The sequence below is a fragment of the Talpa europaea genome (genome assembly GCF_964194135.1).
Source record: "Talpa europaea genome assembly, chromosome: 4".
In the NCBI taxonomy this organism is placed as follows: domain Eukaryota; kingdom Metazoa; phylum Chordata; class Mammalia; order Eulipotyphla; family Talpidae; genus Talpa; species Talpa europaea.
This window is the reverse complement of record NC_140070.1, coordinates 22111960-22135058: the sequence shown is the minus strand read 5'-3', so window position 1 is coordinate 22135058 and position 23099 is coordinate 22111960. Positions and strand designations below refer to the sequence as shown.

General features: G+C 36.3%; 1 protein-coding gene across 10 annotated transcripts in view; it reads left to right on the top strand.

Annotated features, from left to right (window-relative positions):
• Positions 1-23099, top strand: part of MICU3 (mitochondrial calcium uptake family member 3) — a gene marked incomplete at both ends in the record, with an annotated part of 67837 nt that overhangs the window by 7514 nt on the left and 37224 nt on the right. For 8 of the 10 annotated variants that reach the window (XM_084231369.1, XM_084231375.1, XM_084231371.1 and 5 more), the window contains one exon: positions 16046-16199. The exons of 1 other annotated variant lie outside the window; for it this stretch is intronic. In XM_084231369.1, coding sequence (XP_084087495.1) covers positions 16046-16199 — 154 coding nt within the window. Of the gene's footprint in view, positions 1-16045; positions 16200-23099 lie in introns of those variants that run through there. One more of the 10 variants, XM_084231377.1, reaches the window with a different exon arrangement.

Genomic DNA, 23099 nt, shown 5'->3' with positions numbered 1-23099 from the left:
GGCCACCGCGAGGGTCCCACATGGCGCGCAGACCTCTCCTGCTACCCGCTGCTCCCCTCAGCAGTGTATTTCGTCAGTCTGCCTGTTCTGTTCCCTGCTCTGGCTCTGGTGAATTCCCTCACCCTCCTGAGCTTCTGACTGTACCCAGTGTTTGTATAAATAAGTAAGTAAATTAAAAAAAAAAAAAAGAATAGGGTCTTCAAAGATTTATCAAATAATTTGAATTTTATCGAAGGGGTAATAGGCATTGATAGATTTTAGTTATGAATATGATATAATCTAATGGGCTGCAATTCTTAGATGAGAATGTTAGGGGGTTATTATCTGTATTCTTTACTAAAAAAAAGGTACATGTCATGCATTTTTTAACCATAATATTTCTTTAGACACGAAATGGGTATGTCTTTGCTGGAGAAATGGCAGTGAAATTTGCTGGATTGGAGAGAGATTGAGGAGGGGGATCAATAAAGGTCATGGGTGATCTTGGGTGAAATCTTGGAGTTGAATATCAGATTATAGTTGGGTAAGTGGAGAGCAAACATAAAGAAAAGGTGAGGTGGACAAGATGAAGTAAGTGTTGGCAACCCTTTCTTGATTTGGCCATGAAGGGGAGGAGAGGGCAATAGCTTAAGGGACATAGAATTGATTTTTTTTTTTTTAAGATGAAAGACTCTTAAATATATTTAAATGCCGAGAGAACACTAAACCCAAAGCAAAGATAATTGACTTGCCATAGACCCAAGGAGGGAAGGGAAAGAGTATAAAGGAATAATTTAATCTTAGGAGGGATGTCATTTCTGGTGTAAAAGAAGAAAGGGATGAGGTAGAAAGGGTATACATGTTTAGCAGCAAGTTGTTGAAGGAGATTTTGCCTGATGGTGTCTATTTTTCTCAATGAACTAAGAGGCGAGGTCATCTTCTAAGAGTGAGATAATAGAAATTTGTGGAGTAAGGCTGATAGAGATGTGAGGGAGAGCGGACGATTGAAATAGCAACTTAAAAAAAACTAAGAAACCATGATATCTTTTAATTTGCTCATTTTTGTATTTGCAAGGTTGCATCTGAATTTTTAAATGATAAAATGAATTTTTAACTGGCTCATGAAATGTAGCATTTCAATGAATATTTTTACATGGTCACAACCTTTTCTGTTCTAATTCTTAAGTTGTTTATGTTATCCTTTATGAGTTGTATAAACCTTAGTAATATGATCTGATTAGTACTTTTAAATCCTTGATGTAATATTTAACTTACATAGGAAATGTACCAAACTGATAATATACTACATATTTTGTTCTTTTTGTTTAAACTTGACAGGCAAGTTTAAACTGGAGAATATCACTGATCTCCTGTGATTGTACTAAACACTGACAATTTGATTAACTATATTTTTTGTAGTGTAAACACTCTTGAGATAGAGAAAAATGTGTTTTAAAAAATCAAACGAGCTGTGTTTATAACATTATTTGTCTAGCGTTAAAAAAATAGTCATTTGTGTACTAAACAGGATTTTCTAGTTATATTTTTCTTCACCTTCCTCTTGAAAGAACCCTTTGCACCTTATTCTCTAATAAGTTAGTAGATTATATAAATTATGTAAAATATGGAACTTTAGTATTGTACCATTTAGTTGACAATCACAGTACAAGTGTTTGCTCATTAAAGTTATTTTCCAAAATGGCGAAGTAGAATTCATGTTTTCTGCTTATTCCCCCATTTACTAAAGTGTCTTTTAACCATTTTAATACTAAATTCCATCATTTAGAATATGGAAACTATGTAAAAGAATTTAAAATAATTCCACCTTCTCTGCTTTTTAATAAGAATGGTATATATTCAATTGATACTGTTAAATTTTGACTGAGATACTTCGCTTATCCCTTTTTTCTGGAACAGATAAAGTAGATTATTCAAATTGCTTGCAACAATTCAAAGTGAATTTTACCTAATCTGCTTCATAATCAGGTCAGAATGACTCATAGATTAGATCCAAGTCTCATCAGCTTAATTCACAGAATCATATTTTCAATATGAATTTGCTGGTCAAGGTAAGCCAGTTTGTAATAACAACTACACCTTCAAATTTTCATGGATTAATCCAATAAAAGCTTCCTTGTTGTTTATGGCATTACTCTAGGTGGATATGCAGGTGAACAGCAAGTCTTCTCCAAGTGGCTTTCTCCTTATGGCTCTTTTCTATGTGGTCATTTAGAGACCCAGACATATCGTGACTCTACTCTCTTCAAAAAGTGGTTTCTAAGGTTACTCAGTGTCAGCATCCCAGTTAGTCTTAAGTGGAGAACCGAGGGAAGGCACATTCGAGAAGACTTGATGGGCCAGGTCTGGAGATGGCATGCATTACTTCCATTCACATTCTGTTTTCTAAGCTGAGTCATATGGCTACATCTAAATGCAAGAGATATGGGAAATATAATACTCTTCCTGGAAAAATGGATTCTGTGTCAGGGGACAATCAGAAGACCGAAACCACACAATAATCCACATAGATAAGGTTTACTATAAAAAATTATTAACTATTTATAGGGGATTGATGAGTAACAAGGGAGCGGAAATCAAAAGAATACACTAGAACTGAGGGAGAGTGCCCAAGGAAGGAACAAACTTGGAAGGGGAACAGCCTCTCTAGATTGGGATTCAGGCCTCAGTGTTCACAGCCAGAGCTTTCCCACAGACTGGCAGACAGGGAAACACACTGGGACTGGCAACCCAGAAACCACCTGCTGGGGTACCACTGGGCCAGTGTTGGGAGAAAGTGAACCATGGGCTGGAACTGGCATGAAGGAGAATCCCCCCAACCCCAACTGGGTTGCAGGGAAGCCAAGGCTATTTGGTGAACAGAGGACCTCAAGTTGTGACTAGCAAGCAGGAAATCCCCCCACTAGGATACTGGAGGGCCAAGGATTTTGGAACTTATCTTAATGTTCTTTGTTTGTTTATAAGTGATCCAGAAGAGTGTACACAGTAAAATCTCCTGATATTGAAGCTCTTTCAGCGAGCAAAATGTCCACTTGAAGAGAATGAACTGTGAGGACATTTTTAAGGTCTATAGGTGGTGATAGAAAAAGGGCAGTGAGTCGTTTTATGATCAGTGTTACGGATTAAATGTGTCTCGCTCACCCCCAAATTCATATGTTGAAACCATAACCCCAATGCGGTTGCATTTGGGAATGGGGCCACTAAGGAAGTAATTAAGGTAAATGAGGTCATAATGATGATGTCCTAATCCGACAGTCTTAATGTCCTTTTGAGAAAAGATACCACAGAGCTCAGTCACTCTTTCTGTGTCCACAACATGAGGAAAAGCCATGTGAGGACGTAGAAACGTGGTGACAATCAAGCCAGAAAGAGAGCTCTGGCTAGAAACCAGCAGTGCTGACCCCTTGATTTTCAGGACATCAAGGTTCCAGAACTGTTAGAAAATAAATTTGTTACTCAGGCCACCCAGCCTTCGTATTTTGTTATGGCAGCCCCAGCTAACTAATACATTTGGGGAAGTAAAAGGCAACTCATTTAAGGAGAAATAGTCCAGACTATTAATGGTGTGTTGTGTTCACTTCTTGCAGTTGCATTCTATATAGAAAAACTATCTTGGAGTTATTGTGTAGTCAGGCATAGTGGTTCAATGCATAGCTAGAAATTTTGTCATTACTCTCAAGATATAATTAGGATATTGCATATTATATAATCTAGATGGTTGGTACTGAGCCAGGAAGATTGAGAGAAAAATAGTAGACCATGAAGCAGATGGGAGCCATAAAAAAATGCCAGGCAGCTACAATCATTTTATCACCATGGTCATATTTATTTACAGGATTTCCGATTTATAGTGACATGGTGGTAATTGATACTTAAGGTTTTATGCATGGAGCTGAGCTGCCACAGGCTGTCTTTTGTCCCTGATGATTAATACAGTGGGTATTCTTAATACATTGATTCTGTTGGGCAAGGGAGAAGGACATTTTCCCATTAGTTTTCATTTAATCTGTAATTTGTGGAGTTTGTATTTGTTTATTTTAGAGTTGAAATGCTAAAGTCAGAGACTTTTCCTCCCAACGCTGCCTAACTAGCAAGTGGGGAAGCTGGCATTTGAACTGAAGGATTGCAAAACTCATGCACTTTCATCCCAGCATTCTAAGTTGTGCAATGTTGCTGATGTCTGGATTGGGTGTCTTAACACCTGAGTTCTGGTCCCAGACTCATTTGCTGTCTGTGCGACCCTGATGAAGGCCTCTCTAGACTAAGGTAACAGTTTTTGTAAATTGGACTGATATTTATTATTTTTTAAGAAATTATGCACAATTCCACAACTTTTTCTGTCTATACGTATGTCCATATGTATGTTTCTTAAGTTTCTTTAAAGCATGGCATTTTTTTTTTTTGTCTCTGTCTTTTTTTAACACATTCTTCTGTTTGCTTTTGTTCACCAAAAAAAGTGTCTTTTAAATCTCACTATAGTACCATCTTTATTTAGCGCTACCATATTTTTTAAAAAGCCACAGACCACTCTATTCATGTGCCATAATTTAATTAGCCATTATTCATCTGATAGGAATTTTTATTCTTTCTTTTTTCCAACTATTGAACACATTGTCATAGTGAATATCCAGGGTTCTCTGTAGATGCAAATGTTAAATTGCTGGGTACATAGCTGTTAAATTTTAATAGAAATTAACAAATTGTTTTGTAAAGTAGTTATAACCAAGATATACTTCTACCAGCAATGAGTGATGGGATATCAGTGTCCCCCTTCTCTTAATATTAACAAATTCAATTGTATTTACTTGAGAGTGAAAAATGATTTATTAGAACTGTGATAATTTCCATTTCTCTGATTACTACTGAGGTGAAGAATTTTTGCCTTTTTATAGTTTCTAGGATTTATTAATTATCTTTTGGTGATTTCCGTTTCTTTATTAATTCACAGGATATGCAAAAATAGAAATCCTTTTCCTACTTTATAGGTCATAAGTGTTTTCTCTCATCTTAGGCCTGTTAAAAATATATATACACACCTGTAAACTGAAACACATATCTCATTTCCTTTTTAACACAGATATGACCATATTGCAACTATTGTTCTTGCCTTTAAACTGATAATATATTGAATATTAGTACATCAATTACAGGTTTCTCTTTCTTATACTTGGACACTCTTCCAAATTATGGATATACCATAATTTATGTTTAAGTGTTGTTTATTTCATTTTCAGTCCTTTTTGTTAATCACATCTAACTTTTTATTACATTGGTCTTCTGTTTTGTTTTATTATTTCATTTTCAGTCCTTTTTGTTAATCACATCTAACTTTTTATTACATTGGTCTTCTGTTTTGTTTTATTTCTGATTTTGTCTTTACTGACTATTCCCTTCCATTTTCTCCAAATTTATCTAATTCTTTTTTTTTTAAAGATTTATTTATTTATACAAGAATTTGGGTATAGGTAAGAGGTAGAGGAGGGCGAGAGAGCTCACCAGAGAGAGCAGGGAGCAGAACAGGCAGGCAGACCAAAGACACTGCTGAGGGAAGCAGCGGGTGAGGCAGGAGAGGCCAGCCACGCCATGTTGGTTTTTCCCTGGCCTACTGGGAATCGAACCCACGCCGCAAAGGCTGCAGACAGCCTCATAGCACAGCGCTCCACCTGCTGCGCTACGGGGGAGGCCTGAAATCTATCTAATTCTTATTTTAGCCTTCTTGAGTTGAATAAATAGTACATTTATTTTAAATTCTTACTGGTTTTTAGTAAATATATTTAAGAATGTGAATTTTTCTGTGTTAGTAATGGCTTTGACCAAATTTCACAGCTTGCTACTTGTAACTCCCTAAGATCTTTCAGCTTCAAAAAGCTTATAATCTATTTTTATCTTTTTTTAGCCCAAGAATTGTTTCATATTGTTTAACCTTAAGTTGTGTAGAGTGATCTTTGTTCTATTAGTTTATAATTTTAGCATTTTTCCAATTAGGTAGGGAATAAGAACTGAGTGATTTCTTTTTTGGAAATAAAATATTTCCAACATTCAAAAAGGTAATAGAGAGGGCCTCCCCGGTGGCGCAGCGGTTGAGCGCTGGGTTGCGAGGCTGTCCGCAGCTTCTGCAGTGCCGGTTCGATCCCCGGCCACCAGGTGAGGGTCCCACATAGCGCTCAGGCCTCTCCTGCTGCCCGCTGCTCCCCTCAGCAGTGTACTTCGTCAGTCTTCCAGTCTTCCTGCTCTGCTCTCCGCTCTGCCTCTGGTGAATTCTTTCACCCTTCCATGCTTCTGACTGTACTCAGTGCATGTAAAATAAATAAAATAAAATCTTAAAAAAAAATAAGTAATAGATAATATAATGTATAGGTAGCTTTTTATTGCCAGCTGAAATAATAAACTGTCAATGCATATACTTTCTCCTATTACGATTTTTCTCTCTTTCCCAAAGCAGTAACTGTTGCTCTAAATGTATCAGCCCCATGAAAGTTTTTATAATTTTATCACAATCATAGGAGCATCCCTAAATAATATACACTTATTTTGAAAATTTTCAAATATTAATGTGTATTATCTTCTTGGTGACTTTGTCTTTGTCCCTTTTTATGCTTTTAGCCCTAATTCCATGTATTTTTTATTTATTTATTTTTTTTTTATAGAGGCATTTTTTTTTTAATTTATTTATTTTATCTGTTTGTTTTGTTTATACATGCACTGGGCACAGTCAGAAGCGCGGGAGGGTGAGAGAATTCACCAGAGCCAGAGCGGGGAGCAGAGCAGGCAGAAGGACTGAAGTACACTGCTGAAGGGAGCAGCGGGAGGCAGGAGAGGTCTGCGCACCATGTGGGACCCTCCTCCGGTGGCCAGGGAGCAGCCGGGGATCGAACCAACGCCGCAGAGGCCGCGGGCAGCTTCGCAACCCAGCGCTCAACCGCTGCACCATCGGGGAGGCCCTCCATGTATTTTTTAAACATTCTGTTTTACCCTTGTAAGGAATATTTTATATGACTTTTTTATTTTTCATTTTATTTTTTATTTAGTAAGGTTTATGACCTTTTGTAAAACACAATATTAGAGTAGCTTTTTTTTCCTTAATGAGGGAATTTAACCCAATTATATTTATTGTGAATGTGGACATGTTTGTGTCCAGTTTTAATGTATTTTGTGTGTTTTGTTTCTCTTTATAACTTGACATTAGATTAGTCATTTATTTTCTTATCATTTCTCTCCCTCTAGTGGTTTAAAAGTTATATATCCTAGTCCTGTTCTTCTGTTGATTACATAGAAATATGACAAAAGTTTTTAATATATACTTCTGAAATTTGGGGGGTAAATCAGTGTCAGAAAATTTCCCATTCCAAAAATGACAGATCATTGAAGATGTTTTCCTTTATTGCCTTTCCTACCCTGCATTTTCTGAGGTCAACTATTGTTAGTACTAAATGATTATTAATTTTTAAATATTATGCTATAATTTTTTTAAGATTTATTTATTTATGCATACAAGAACTGGGGCATAGGCCAGTGGTGTTGGGGGTGGGGGTGAGAGGATTCACCAGAGACAGAGTGGGGAACAGAACAGGCAGATTGACTGAAATGCACTGCTGAGGGGAGCAGCGGATGAGTCAGGAGAGGTCTGCTGCGCCCTGTGGGCTGCACCCTGGCTGAGGATGGAACTCGTGCTGCAGTGGCTATGGATAGCTTCACAGGTTGCGTCTCAAACCCTTGTACCACCAGGGAGGCCCTTATGCTATAATTTTTAAAACAGTTAATGTTTAACAATTACAGTGAGTTTCACAGCCACTTTCATATCTTGCTACTGAAGAAAGAAATAAATAGTGGGGAGGAGGGAAAGGATAGCTAAAATGAAAAGTGGGACAGGAAGTTTTCTAAAATGGGGGAAATGTCAACTTGTGTGTTATGCTAAAGAGAAGTAAGTAGAATAGGAAAAAGTAGATAGGCAGGACTAGGAGGTATTTATTCCTGAATCAAAGCCCTTGCATAGGCCAGAAGAGACGAGATCTGCACGTTAAACCACTACACATATTATTGCCTCCTTAGAGATGCTTTTATTTATATCACCTTCCTGTTTAAAAACAAGAGGATATGTATTTAAGTCATTTGTGAACTTGTAAAGAATCCTATAATATAGGCTATTTTAAGAATACAAGTGGAGATTTTAAAATCATAAGTTGTCAACTACTTTTTGTTTTTCTATTTGATCTCAATCAGGGAGATACCATTGGTTGGTGTCAGCTGTGTGTATTTCCACACAGACACTTTTACTGAGCCTCAAAACATTTCACATGGAGTATTTTGGGATTTTCCCACACTGGGAATTTGATGTTTAACCTTTCGACCACCCAACAAGCAAAGAAAATGCTACTCCTTTTATCTTCTTAGAAGCTTTTAAATAAGCCTGAAGCCATAAGAGAAAGCCAAGTCTAACACTTCCACGAACATCTTTTTAGCTACTTGAATAGAATTTCATCTCTTAAGATTCTTGCCCAGAAAACATAAAATAAACATCTAAATGCAGAAATATATACTCTTTAATGTTCTTTAAAAATGATAGTTCATATTTGATGTTTATTTATACTTGCTTGTTTTCATATAATTGGGATTACAAAAAAATTTTTAATAAATAAAATGAGGGTTTTTTTGTTAAGAAGAAAGTATTGGTACAGATACCTACATCAGATAGAGTCTAATACCAATGCTCAACTTCCTACGTGAAATCATAAAGTTTTTAATCATTCTTTTTTTAATTAGTATCGTATTGATTAAATATATAACAAAATTTTTTGTAAAGAAACTAATAAGGGTGGGTAATCTCATTGGTTTATTACCAATGGTTTTTGTTTTTCCTACTTCCACTCCTCATTTTCATGCCTCTGCTTCTCAGCTGCTAAAAGGTAATGCATTTTACAGTGTTTAGGTAATTGATAAAATTGTTTCAAGTTACCTCTTTAGGGTATTATCAGCTTGTAGGCATCAGTTTCTCTAATTGTCAAGTAGTGAATCCTTTATCTGGCATTTAATCTTGCCTCCCTGGGAAAACCAGACCTTACCACAGAGTAAATTTTCGAATTGCTGACCTGAAGTAACGTGAGACTGTGCCTTGGCAGTGAACCTTTGCTTTCTGTTATTCATAGGAAGGATAATGATGTGCTCTGTTGCCTGAAGGCCCTAGTTTTACTACCCTAAGAAGTAACATCTAAGTGCTAGTTGCAAAGCTCTGCATTTGGAAATTCCAGAGAAGATAATTGCGTTGACAATATTTTTATTTCTTTTGGAAAGGTGAGGTAATTAATAAATGTAACTTTTATAATTTCTGCCACTCCTTAAGCCAGTTATTTTTGTCAACATGGCTTAGATGATCCACAGTTACTGAAAATGATCTTTCCTTGTTTTTATGAGTAAATTATGTATGTTATTTTAAAGTTATGTTTGAAATTTTAATTTCCATATAAATCCTCCCATTTTTAAGTAGGAAGATAAGGATTAAAGAACTAAAATGCAGCTCAGAATTTCTTGGCAAAACAGAAGATGGCGTTTTTCTTGACCTAGAAGATTCCCAAAACATTTTTAGCAAATTTGAAAAGCATTAAGCAATTCCCATAAAATAATTTCTTAGATGGTATAAATTATAATTTCCTAGAAGGAATAAATTACAAAGACAAATTTAAATTCTCTTCAAGTTCTAGATTTCCATGATTGCATTTTTCTGCCTTGTGGCCTATACATATAAGTAACCTCTTTTTTTTTTCCTTTAAAGATTTATTTATTTATGAACACAAGAGCTGGGGTACAGGCCAGCGATGCCGGGGGTGGGGGGGAGAGGATTCACCAGAAACAGAGTGGGGAACAGAACAGCAGATTGACTGAAATACACTGCTGAGGGGAGCAGCGGGAGAGTCAGGAGAGGTCTGCTGTGCCATGTGGGTTGCTCCCTGGCCGGCCGGGGGTTGAACTAGTGCTGCAGAGGCTGAGGATTGCTTCATAGTGCAGTGCTTAACCCCTTGCACCATCAGGGAAGCCCAGCAAGCTCTTTTTTGTACTAACTGACACACTGTGCTGGGGTAATTTTCAAAAGCAATTTGTAAGATCTTTTTGATATCAAAAAATTAGCAAAATCGATCACTTCTAAAACATTGCTGTAATAAAAAACATTGCTGTAATACCTTATTTTATGTTTGTATTTTCCTATTTTGTGAAAAATATTATAAAATTTTTAACATATATAGATGCACTATGCCCACATAAAGCCAAGAGATCATAATTGTATTATATTTAACAGATACTATTTGTCAGAATTACACATGCTGTACTTTAGTTATTTTGAAGGATGATTAATTAGGATTAGCTTGGAGCAGTATCTTACATGGTAGAGAGGACATGGCCTCCTTTCTGGAGGCCTGAGTAGAAGAGTCGGTAAAGCCTTTGATACAGAGCAAAGATTCATCTCCTTGACAATAACTGCAAAGGTACCAGGACTCACTTGCAGAGAAATGAATAGCTAAGCAGGAAACCCAAGTTAATTTAAAATAGTACTTGAGCTGGTCACACCTCAAAGCCCTTTAGAGTTTCCAGAGCTTATCTCAACACTGAGTGATATTACACTCATTTTTGTTTCTGTCAACAGGTTTGGACTAGATTTTGGTTAGTATTAGCTTAGCAAACTTCATAAAGTTCTAGCAGCAAACATCCAGTCAGTGTGTTTTTAACCAGCAGATCTCTGTAGCAGACGCGGTATACACAGAGGCATGAAAGCGTCTTAGCAACCAAACACTAAGCACTGGAGGTAAACATGCACTGTAGTTTCAGGGAAACTGCAGAATTATCAGGAAAAGGTCTTAGGTGCCCGTGGAGAGGGAGGAATTCAAGTCCTAAAATTGAGTAATAAGGGATGAGTTCTGATGATACAAAGCAAATCAGGAGCCTGGTTCCTGGTCCCAGAACAGCATATACATCACCCAAACCTCTGGCCTGAAAGTCTTTAGTTACCTCTAACTTGGGACAGGATTGGTATGAAGTTAATATCACAAATAATACTTAAGTATCTTCAACCTCAGATACAGGAAAAGGAAGTCAGGGATATTTCAGTACCAGAGTTCTCACAACAAAGACTGTGGTTCCTATAAAAAACAGGGAAAATATGAATTCAAGATATATATATATATATATATATATATACATATAATATATTCAACCTCTAAAATTTTAAACTAGAGAAAATTTTAAAAATCAATAATTGATAAGCTCTACTTCATGATTTGATATGCCGACTCTCTAAAAAAGTATGTTTTAGTCTTCCTGAATTTAAGAACTTCCTCACTAGGTGTGTTGATATCAACAAAATCTAAAGACAGAAGTGCATGCAGAAAAAGGATTTCACCATATAATAAATAAGCCATTTAGAAGACACATTTCCAGGAAAGCTGGAACATGACAACTTTATGTTAAATTTCATATTGTGTCTACTGTGGAGAGATTAAGTGCTTAGAAGTTAAGTTAGCCTGCCTTCAATTCCATCTGTGTTTCTACTGCCCTCATTCTTCTTGGAGAGGCTATTTCTCTTCATATCCATTATAAGCTGAAGGGTTTTCTCTGTAATATTTTGTAGCAATTAAAATCCATCACTTCATCAACTTCCAAAATGTTTTGAGTTTGACTGTCAACATATAGAAATTAAGAATTTTCCTGAAATGACATGACTTTTGTAATTCCTGTCAGTCTCTTCCCTGTGCATCACAAATGGTCTGGTTTTACTTGACCAGTATACTTTTGAAAGGCTTATTTAATAAGTCCATAATATTGGATAGAATAGAAAGATTTTCATTTTAGCAATTAATATTTTAATAACTAAATGGCTTTAATTCAGCTTTTTTGACATAAAAGTTAGCTTTCTTACTTGCCTTAGGTACAATACTACTTATTACTTATTGATGAGATTTTACTATATTGGCAATTTGTGATGTAAAATTTATCACTTACTGAAACAGAAGATATTAATGAAAGATGTTTAGGTTAATTTTAGGCTTTAGAAATTAACTTTTTAAAGATATATTGGATTTAGATAACAAAAGAAGGTATTAAATAAAGTAGATCAGCCAGTGAATACAGATGTACTTCTTGTAATATAAGGATTATACCCACAGATTCATGCCAACGTGCTCGAGGGAAATGGCTCTGTTTGTTTTTTAAAAGGCTCAGAACATTAACGTGATACAAGATCATTGTCATTTCTAGGCAAACAGGACTGCCAAGAGGATTAGTAAACTGGTTTGATTATCATTTCTACCTTTATTTATTGGTTCTTATTTGTGAATGCTCATAATAGTTAAAACTTCAGAAGGTTTAGAAATCCTGAGTTATTGACTATACATATATCCATAGTTTATACAAAGATGTAAACAACCAAGAGATACTCTTGATGCCTCCTGCTTGGCATTGAAGTTGTGGGGAAACACCTTTTGGAAGGCTCAGGACATACTCTGTGAGGCTGGCTTTGTGGACATAGCAGTGGTCATCCATTTAGCTTCAGGTTGTTTTATTTTTGTATAAGTGACCTGCCATTCTTAGATTGGAAACGGAAACAGCTAGCATGAGAAGGGTTTGGATGCTTTAGTTAAACTGTGCAATAATTTTTTTTTAATTTTCTTTTTTAAAGATTTATTTATTTATTCATAGAAGCACTGAGTACAGTCAGAAGTGCGGGAGGGTGAGAGAATTCACCAGAGCCAGAGCGGAGAGTAGAACAGGCAGAGTGAGGAAGTACACTGCTGAGGGGAGCAGCGGGCGGCAGGAGAGGTCTGCAAGCCATGTGGGACCCTTACCTGGTGATCAGGGATCAAACCGGCGCTGCAGAGGCTGCGGGCAGCTTTGCAACCCAGCGCTCAACTGCTGTGCCACCGGGGAGGCCCCTGTGCAATAATTTTAAACGTATTTTTTAACAAACTAAAACTCTTCATTGTCAGCAAAGTGAAGAATCAGTGCATTAATGAAAATTTAAGAACCTCAGTGTTCTATTTTTTTTTTTGTATGTTTAGAATGCTGAATTTTTTTTTTTTTTAAGATTTATTTATTTATGCATTCAAGAGCTGGGGAACAGGCCAGAGATGCGGCGGGTGAGAGGATTCACCAGAGACAGAGCGGGGAACAGAACAGGCTGACTGGCTGAAATACACTGCTGAGGGGAGCAGCAGGTGAGACGAGAGGTCTGCCTCGCCATGTGGGTTGCTCCCTGGCCTGCTGGGGATCGAATTTGTGCTGCAGAGGCTGAGGACTGCTTCATAGTGTGGTGCTTAATCCCTTGCGCCACCAGGGAGGCCCCTGAAATGTTTTTGAAATTAAATAGTTTTGTATATATCTTTTAAAGGTCTGTAGGTTTAGATTTTTTTTTTAAACTTTGGAAAGTTTAAAAACAAGCTTAGACTTCTAAAGGTCTGAGTACTTCCAACGTAGTGATAGCCTACTGGCCTAAAACTGCCTCTTTCCTTAATCTAGTAGGTCAGTCAGGTATCCTCAATTGAACTTCACGGACCATTGCTCTGTGTCATCTTCCTAAACACTGTCAAGTTTTAGTTAGAACTCTATTACAGTTAAAAAAATATTAACTTCTTCATCTGAGTCATCAATTCATTCATTAAGAAAATAGTTTGTTCATAAACTACAAAGAAAGAAGCATGTGGACTGCTGAAAGTTTGAAGGGGGTTAGGCATATGTAAGGCAGAACATGATTAAAACAAGTTTATTTATTCATATTTGTCCCTCAAACAGTTTTAGATAAAGTAAATAATCTGACAGTTGGCTATTTTATAATTCATTTGTATAAAATAGGCACACTTAAAATATCTGTTCAACTCATTAACTGATGTTAAATATTCATTTAATGCTATTATCCAACATGATGGATACTACTTATTGCTAAAGCAATAAGTAAATAAGAATTCATACAGTGGAGTTTTAATGAAAACCTTTAACTTTACTTGGTCAGATTTCTTCTGATACTCAGGAAGTTAAAGAATAAAAACTGTCCTAGGGCCTTCCTGGTGGCACAAGGGGTTAAGATGCAACCTACGAAGCTATCCGCAGCCACTGCAGCATGAGTTTGATCCCTGGCCAGGGAGCTACCCACATGGCACAGCAGACCTCTCCTGACTTGCCCACTGCTCCCCTCAGCAGTGTATTTCGGTCAATCTGCCTGTTCTGTTCCCCACTCTTGTCTCTGGTGACTCCTCTCACCTCCACACCTCTGGCCTGTACCCCAGTTCTTGTATCCATAAATAAATCTTTAAAAAAAATTGTTCTATGTAGTTCTACATGTTTGCTCTTACTTTCACTCGGTATAGGATGTATTGGAGGCAGAAATCACAGTTAGGCTATTATTGTGAAGTTTAAGGGAAGTAGAGAGTGTTTGAACAAAGGTAATGGCAGTGGGTGGATGTGAGAAATTAGAGGAAGAACAACAGGCTTTGTTAATTGATTGTTAGCTGAGGTTAAAGAGAAGGAGTTGTCAGCATTAGCTCATAGAAGGTGGATCAAATTCCCAGTTTTCAGTGGTAGAGCAGGTTTGGCTTTCTGGGACAAATACAGACTATGCTTAAGGAAGTTGGAGGAAAAAACAAGGCGTCTCATAGTAGCGGTGGCACTACTAGGTATGGGTAGAAGTTATGGGTCAAGTCCATATTAGATAATAGCATGTATAGACATCCGAGGCAAAAAATTGTGATTCAGATTGTTAGACTTGAGCCATGGTGTATAATTGTGAGTAAAATCAGCAGGAGCTCCACACAATGTTCCTCCAGGAAGTTTACTGGTGATGAGTCCTGATTGATTGGGTTCACGGAAAAGGCCTACCAAGAAGAAAGCAGAAAAGTAAACTGTGATCACAGATAAGACTGGTTTCCCTGCCCTCGGAGGAAGAAGGAACCCTTGGCATGTATGTGTAGAAAGAGATCTAGGACCATAGACTGACCCCGGAGGTGTATTCACTGAGATTAATCCCAAGCATTGACATTGAGTTTTTCAGTCTCTCTCTTCTCACCCATAGCAAAGCCAAAACGATTTCCCTACACCTATGGATTGCCTGAGTAATTGTTATTAATAATCCGTTGAACCTGCCTGTCTCTTATACCAGATTAGTTTCTTCTAAGGTACCCATTTTCTTTGTATCATTGTTTCACTCAAGAATCTCCTAAAGTCACTACCCTTTTCCATGAATGCGGTCCTCTGCTCTGGGAATATTATTGCCATCCTTAAAATATGCTGAGTAAATCTAGAATGCTCATATCTCTTCCATCATAAAATATTAAAAAAATTCCTATTTTCTTCTTCCTGAAGCCTTTTTTTTTTAAAGATTTATTTATTTATACAAGCACTGGGTACAGTCAGAAGCGCAGGAGGGTGAGAGAATTGAAGCGCAGGAGGGTGAGAGAATTCACCAGAGCCAGAGCGGGGAGCAGAGCAGGCAGAAGGACCAAAGTACACTGCTGAGGGGAGCAGCGGGTGGCAGGAGAGGTCTGCGCGCCATGTGGGACCCTCCTCCGGTGGCCCGGGGAGCAGCTGGGGATCGAACCGGCGCTGCAGAGGCTGCAGGCAGCTTCGCAACCCAGTGCTCAACTGCTGCACCACCGGGGAGGCCCTCCTGAAGCCTTCTTATTAACCTCAACCTATGGTGCTTTTCTTCTCTTTAACTTGACTCATTTCCTTTTTCCATGTTTGTGTCTTTTATCTCTTTGACTAATATTTTGTCCTTCCATATAGAATGACTGTTTCTTAAATGTAGGGACTATGTTCTCTCTCTTACACACCATTAAAAGTGGGGAGTTCTGGGGGGGAGCAAATATTGTTTAAAAATGAACAATGATGTAAAAAATTAAAAAAAAAATAAAAGTGGGAGTCAATCATTCTCATTTTTATTTGACTACCTGCTAAGGTTTTGAAAAGTTTAGTCTTCAGAATAGTTGAAAAAGTTTAATCATTTGCCTGACATTTTATTTAATAAAAGGAAATGGCATTTCACATAGTCCAAATATATTTGCTTTCTTAACTTTAGGCTGCTATTGGCAGAACAGACATTGAAGACTTGGACCTTTATGCTACATCTCGGGAAAGGCGCTTTCGTTTGTTTGCTTCTATAGAATGTGAAGGGCAGTTATTCATGACTCCGTATGATTTTATTTTGGCTGTTACAACAGATGAGCCCAAATGTAAGTATATTTTAAAATTTACCTAATTTTATAAGATTTTTTGTTATCTCAAGTTTATGAAAGTGTGGAGCAGTGTTAAGTTTCTCAGAACTAACCAAGTAATGTGGTATTTCAGAAGACGTTATATTATACAGTGTTACCAGACTTTTATTTCCTGTATACTCCTACTGGTATCCTCTTTACAGAATATCGGTCTTAAAGACACTTGATAGTCTTCATAATGAGTGTGTGTTTTACCTATTTAGGTCTTAGGTCTAGCCTGAAGAGTGTAAGTGAAGTCATAGCCTTTGAGGTTGGACCGGGGCAAAGATTCTGCCTGTATCTTTGCTGTTTTTGTCCTGGTTCCTGTAGTGCAGATACAGACTAATTGTTTCTCACCTTTCTAGGTGATGAAACAGTGGTTCTCAAACTTTTTGGCATTATGTACATTCTTGAAACATTTCTTTAATGTCTAACTTAAGAGAAGACAGCTGGATTTTTATATTTGTTCTTGTATTCAGTCTGTTGCAATACATTGTTTCTCATGAAGTACATATGCAAAGAAAATTTGCCTCATGATTACAAGCCTTTGAAAAGGGAGTAGTATTTTAATAGCTTTTTCAGATAATTGTAAATGTTCTTCTTTAACGCTATTATCAACATTTGGTTAGTGATAGTTTCTTAAAATTTTGGTGCAGTGTAAACCTGAAACTTTTTGTCTTTTGTTACATTAAAAATCAATGACCTGGGGACCTCCCCTGGTGGCACAGCGGTTGAGCGCTGGGCTGCGAAGCTGCCCGCAGCCTCTGCAGCACCGGTTCGATCCCAGGCTGCCGGCAAGGGTCCCACATGGCTTGACAGACCTCTCCTGCTGTGCCCGCTGCTCCCCTCAGCAGTGTATTTCGTCCGTCTGCCTGTTCTGTTCCCCGCTCTGGCTCTGGTGAATTCTCTCACCCTCCCGCACTTCTGACTGTACCCAGTGCTTGCATAAATAAATAAATCTTTAAAAAAAAAAATCAATGACCTGTAACAATATGCACTGCATCTTTTGCTTTTATATAATCTTGTTTCATCAACTGAAGATTATTGGTTCTCTGAGTTGTGCAGTTTTCCAAATGTTTCCTTATTTCATTATTTTAAAAAATGACATTCATTAATATTTTCATAAACTTATCAGAAAAGTTTTATGTATTGGAAAGCCGTCAAACTCATGGTGACATATACAAGTAGTCCAAAATTCTAATTTTTGTTGGAAAGATTAATGCTATCATTGGCAATAAACATGTCAACGGTTTCGCTTAAGCAACAAGCTGAGTTTGTTCATCTGTAAGAAAATGTCTGTGAAATACCTCGCTCTAAATAACCATAATTTGTCTTAGTCAGACAAGTAAAAATTGTGTTCCTGAAAAAAGGAAAAAATTCACTTTACAGCTCAAATAATTACACAGTGCTTTTTTTTTCAAGACAACTATAGTACTTGGGATACAGAGGTGCTTTATGCACACTTTCCATTTCATCTCATAGCATATTAAATGACATGTACTCAATGACACCTGTTGAGTGCCAGGTACTACACGTGGCTCTGGAGATACAGTGGTAAGGGGAGCAAAAAAAATAAATACCCTTGTCCCTTGTGATGCTTAGAGCATGGCAGAAGAAACCAACACTGATCAATGAAACATACAAAAATATAGCAGACTGTTATGTGATAAGTGCCATGAAAGAAAGCCACTTGGCGTTGTAAAGTTTACTTTTGAAAAGTGACCTAGCCAGGGAGTACAGGGAAGCCTTCCACAAGGAAATAAATATTGACATGAAATATGAATCATGAATAAAAGTTAACTAGGCAAATGGGAAGTTGGAAGGTTGTAATTTCAGAAGAAAGGCATAAGCTATGGGTCCATGACAAATATGGTACATTTGAGAGAGAAAAGAAGAGCTGGTGGCTGTAGTGTGAAGAGCAGGGAGGAATAAAGGATAAAGTGAGATTGACTGGATATGTGGGGCAGGGCCAAATCATTCAGAGTCTGTAAACTTCTATTAAGCATTTTTGTTTATGCTAAAGGGAATGAAGAATTCTGGCAGTTTAAGATGCAGAAGAATTTGGTGTATTAAAAAAAAATTCAACTGAGTAAATTTTAAGACTTTTCTGGCTTTATTTAACATTTTATGATTTGGCAGCATCAAATCCAGCAAATAGAAAGGAGTTCTCAGAAATTGTGCACAATGAAGGATTTTATAGGTAAAAGAGAAAAAACAAGGCTATATAGAGCAAAAAAGAGTAGATTGGTTATGGCAAAGTTACCTTCTTCTAGATGATAGGGGTCTGTTAGTCAGATTACCTAACCAGTATTGATCAGGTGATTCCTGATTGATTAGTTTAAGATTCATTTCTGGGAGAGCTGAAACTAATTTGATTTGGTTACATGGGGTTTTGCAAAAGTAACTCCCTTTTGGGCCTGTTTTCTTGTTTCTAACAGGGGCATACCATGATTAGATTGTGTTTTGAAAAGGTCTTTCAGGGTGGAGCTAGATTGGAGAGGACCAGTGGGGGGCATGAGCAAATCAGAGAAGAGACTCTTGTCTAGTTTTCAAAAGCTTCTAATGATAGTGGTAATAGCAGTGATGGAGAACTGAGTACTGAGGATTTCTGGCTGTTTAATTTGATGAATGGCTGTAGGAACCGGGTTTGAAGGGGAAAACCACAACCTCAATTTTGGATGTAAAGTATTTAAGATTCCTTAGATTTGTAGAAGAGGAGATACCAGAGAGGCCATTGTATCTGTCTCTTGATCATTGGTTTCATTTTATTGAAAATCTATGTGCCAAATGAATTGTTTTACTGATAGTCTGCTTAAAGTGTCAAATGAATGCCTTCAGTTCAGTTAGAACAATTACAGCCATTCTTTCTTCAGAGACTGGGATATGGCAAAACCACACCTTAAAATAAATCCTCAAGATATAATCTATAATATGGCCAGTGTAGTTGACAATACTGTATCCGTAGAATTCAAATTTGGTAAGAGACTAGATCTTAAGCATTCTCTACAGTAACAACAAGAAATGGAAAATATGTGAAGTGAAAAAATATTTGTAAAAGTTAAAAAAACAAATCTTCAATTTGGTAACTTGACTACTCCACAGATTAGCTCTTAATGAATTAATTTTTGGTGCTTCAGATTGTTTCCATAGGATATCAGGGTAGAGGATGTATAGAGACATGTATTCAGGATTCATCTCTACATACTTGGCAATTAATGCAACGTGCATGGATCAGATTGCCTACAGAGGCAGTATACTCTGAGAATATAGGTGATCAAGGACCAATCCTTGAGAAAGTCTAACATTTTTTTAAAAATTTTTTTTAATAGAGGCATGTTTTATTTATTTATTTGTTTGTTTGTTTGCTTGTTTTATTTATACAAGCACTGGGTACAGTCAGAAGTGCGGGAGGGTGAGAGAATTCACCAGAGCCAGAGCCGGGAGCAGAGCAGGCAGAAGGACCGAAGTACACTGCTGAGGGGAGCAGCAGGCGGCAGGAGAGGTCTGCGCGCCATGTGGGACCCTCCTCCCATGGCCGGGGAGCAGCCGGGGATCGAACTGGCGCCGCTGAGGCTGCGGGCAACTTCGCAACCCAGCGCTCAACCGCTGCGCCACCGGGGAGGCCCGAAAGTCTAACATTTTAAAGGATGAAGGCACAAAGACTTGAAATGAGAAGTGTCAAAATGATACACTTAGAAGGAGGAAAATCAAAAGAGTATGGAGGAATAGAAGTCAAGGGAAATGATCAAAGTGGTCAATTGAGTGGAATGATACTGGGAAGTCAAGGAGATGAGGTTGGAAAATAATATCTACTAGAAATTACTAATATGATAGTAATTGATGATTTTTAAAAATTCACATTTCAGTGTAGGACAAAGATCAGATTGCTAGAGTGAGTAGAAGATGAAGAAATGAACAGTAAATTTAAAGGCCCTTTTCAAGATGTTGGATCGTAAAAAAGAAAAATGAAAGGTAGTAGTAATTGGCATAGAAATTGAAGAGATTTCATCATAAAAGAGTGTGATAGGGGTTTGTGAGGCTCGCAACTAAAGGAGAGGGAACTACAATAAGCCAGACACAAGGGATCAAGAGAGTAAGTGGTGTATTCCATAGTAGTTCATTTTAGGAGTGTGTAAGGTAATAGTGATAGAAACATCTAGAAACTAAGGCCCCTTTATTAAGATTTATTGAGTATTTACCATGTACCTGATACCCATATTCTGCCTTGGAAGTGGTTATTTCTACATTTTTTTTTGGTCTTTTTATTATACTTTGTTTTCTGAGTATAGAAACTTTGTACATGGAAAAGGTCCTTACATATATGTAACTATATATATATTTCATATATTATTGTTTAATTGATTTTATACAATGTGGATTTTTCATTTTTATTAAGTTAGCGTAGATTTGATAAAACTTAATATTTTTGGTAATATCAATGGTATTTTTAATATAAAATTCTTTCATTTTGTCAAATTTGTATTTGTGAAGTTAATCTTTGAGCTACTTAATGATTTAAAAATTCATGTTTTGAAATTTTTAAATACATTACTTTCTTGAAATTTTTCTTCATAATGCACTCTTTGAAGTTTACTGTTAGATTCTTGCTTCTAGGAAATGACTTGTGATTTTTTCGATAGGTATCAAATATAACTAGGGAGATATAATTGGGTTCCATTATAAAAAATTCGCACTGGATATTTAATAGCCACAAATATCAACTAACTTCTAACCATCAATTAAAAAAATATAATTACAATGATTACTAAAGATCGATATTTATATAAACTTTTTTGAAAGTATAGACTTTTAAAAGAAAATATTTGCCTTAGAAATATTTCATACACTAAATATTTAATCATAATCATATCAAAGTAGCATATTGAAGTTAAACAAGCATGTTAAAACCTTGACATTCATTTATTAGTTTTGAGAACGTGGTTAAGTTATTTAATTTTTTGTTTATTTATAAATGTAAAATTAGTAACAGTTTCATATGGTTCTTTAAAGATTAAATAATCATATCAATTGTATTTACATAGTACCTGAAATATAATAAGCACTTAATAAATATTGGCAGCTTTTGTCATCATCATCATCAACATCGTTATCTGAATTCATATCCATTATTTTTAAAAATCCTTGATATAATTTTATGGCATTCAACAGGAAAAAAGATAAACATTTACTGCATAAGATAAACATTTACTTAATAATTATAGTTCAAACATGTTAATCAAGATAAACCTCTGATTATTGATTATAACTGAAATCTAGAAAATATTTTTATTTTCCTCGCTTAAATAAAAATTATAAGGTGAATTTCTCTTCTAGAACAAAAATAGGCAATTATTTTCATATAGCTTCAACTATTTTAATTTTAAAAGATGTATTGTTTAAAAACTTCACATATAGGGCCTCCCGGGTGGCGCAGCGGTTGAGCGCTGGGTTGCGGAGCTGCCCGCAGCCTCTGCAGCGCTGGTTCGATCCCCGGCTGCTCCCCGGCCACGGGAGGAGGGTCCCACATGGCTCGCAGACCTCTCCTGCCGCCCGCTGCTCCCCTCAGCAGCGTACTTAGGTCTTTCTGCCTGCTCTGCTCCCGGCTCTGGCTCTGGTGAATTCTCTCACCCTCCTGCGCTTCTGACTGTACCCAGTGCTTGTATAAATAAATAAAAAAATTAAATAAATCTTAAAAAAAAAACAAAACTTCACATAAACATAAAAGTATTTAAAAAGTATTAAGTGTGTATTGAAAATATAATGGATATCAACCTATAACTTAAATAAAATATTTTGAATAGAATTGAAGTTCCTCTTCACCCAAGTTATATTTATATATGTTGTAACTTCATATAAAATAAGGAATTTAGAAAATCAGAAAATCCTTTGAAGAACGATCTTAATGGCTCTTTAGTCTTTATTAAAAAAAGCTAATAAAATTGTACAAGGTGACATATCCGGCAGAATGAATATGTCTTTTGTGATTAATTTACTCTGGAAATCTCATAAGCCCTACAAAACTCAAGAGTGTGTCTAACTTCCTCTTTTGATAAATAGCTTCTGTGCATTGCATAAGAGCATGTACATGTACTTTTGTACCATTTATTTTTCTTCTTTTCTTAACTGCTATATTTCAAAAGCAAAAGAGTAATAAATCTTATTTGCATTGATTTATTCATTATGAAGAGGATAGCTTTACTAACTGAATATGTGTAGTATCATGGTTAAGTTTAAATGCTAAATTTTATTTTGTAGATCTGTTATTTTACATATATATAATTTTTTTTTAATTGAGGTAACATTAGTTTAAAACACTGTATGTTTTACAGTATAGGTAAGGGTATCCAGTGGACTGTGGTAGAGGGTTATTAGTACTTGGTGGGCATAGTATGGTAACATATTTGAATAAGTGTGAACTAAGCCTATGATTTTAATAACTTGACTACACATTTGCATAAACTATCTAGGGTAAAGGAAGAATGTTGTTATATAGAGAAGAAATCTCTCTCCGTGAAAATCATTTTACTAAATTTTAAAACATTCTTTTTTGATCTTCAATTGATTTTTTTATATTGTCTTGAAAAATGAAAGCTATGTAGCAATTATGTCTGTTGTATCATTTTGAAATTGATATATTTTTTAAATTATATAATGTTAATTATACAGAAATAGCTACACATTAAAATGTAGAAAACATTACTGGTTGTCCTTATTGTAATGTAACTGAAATAATTGATTCACCAGTTTCTACTACAACTGTATTATAGGAATTAATCACATACAATTCTTGGGCAGGTGTTATTATTCCCAGAGTTCAATTTCAGCAAAAGAAACAATAAAATTGACTGCACATTTATTCCAGTATTATAAGATTTATAT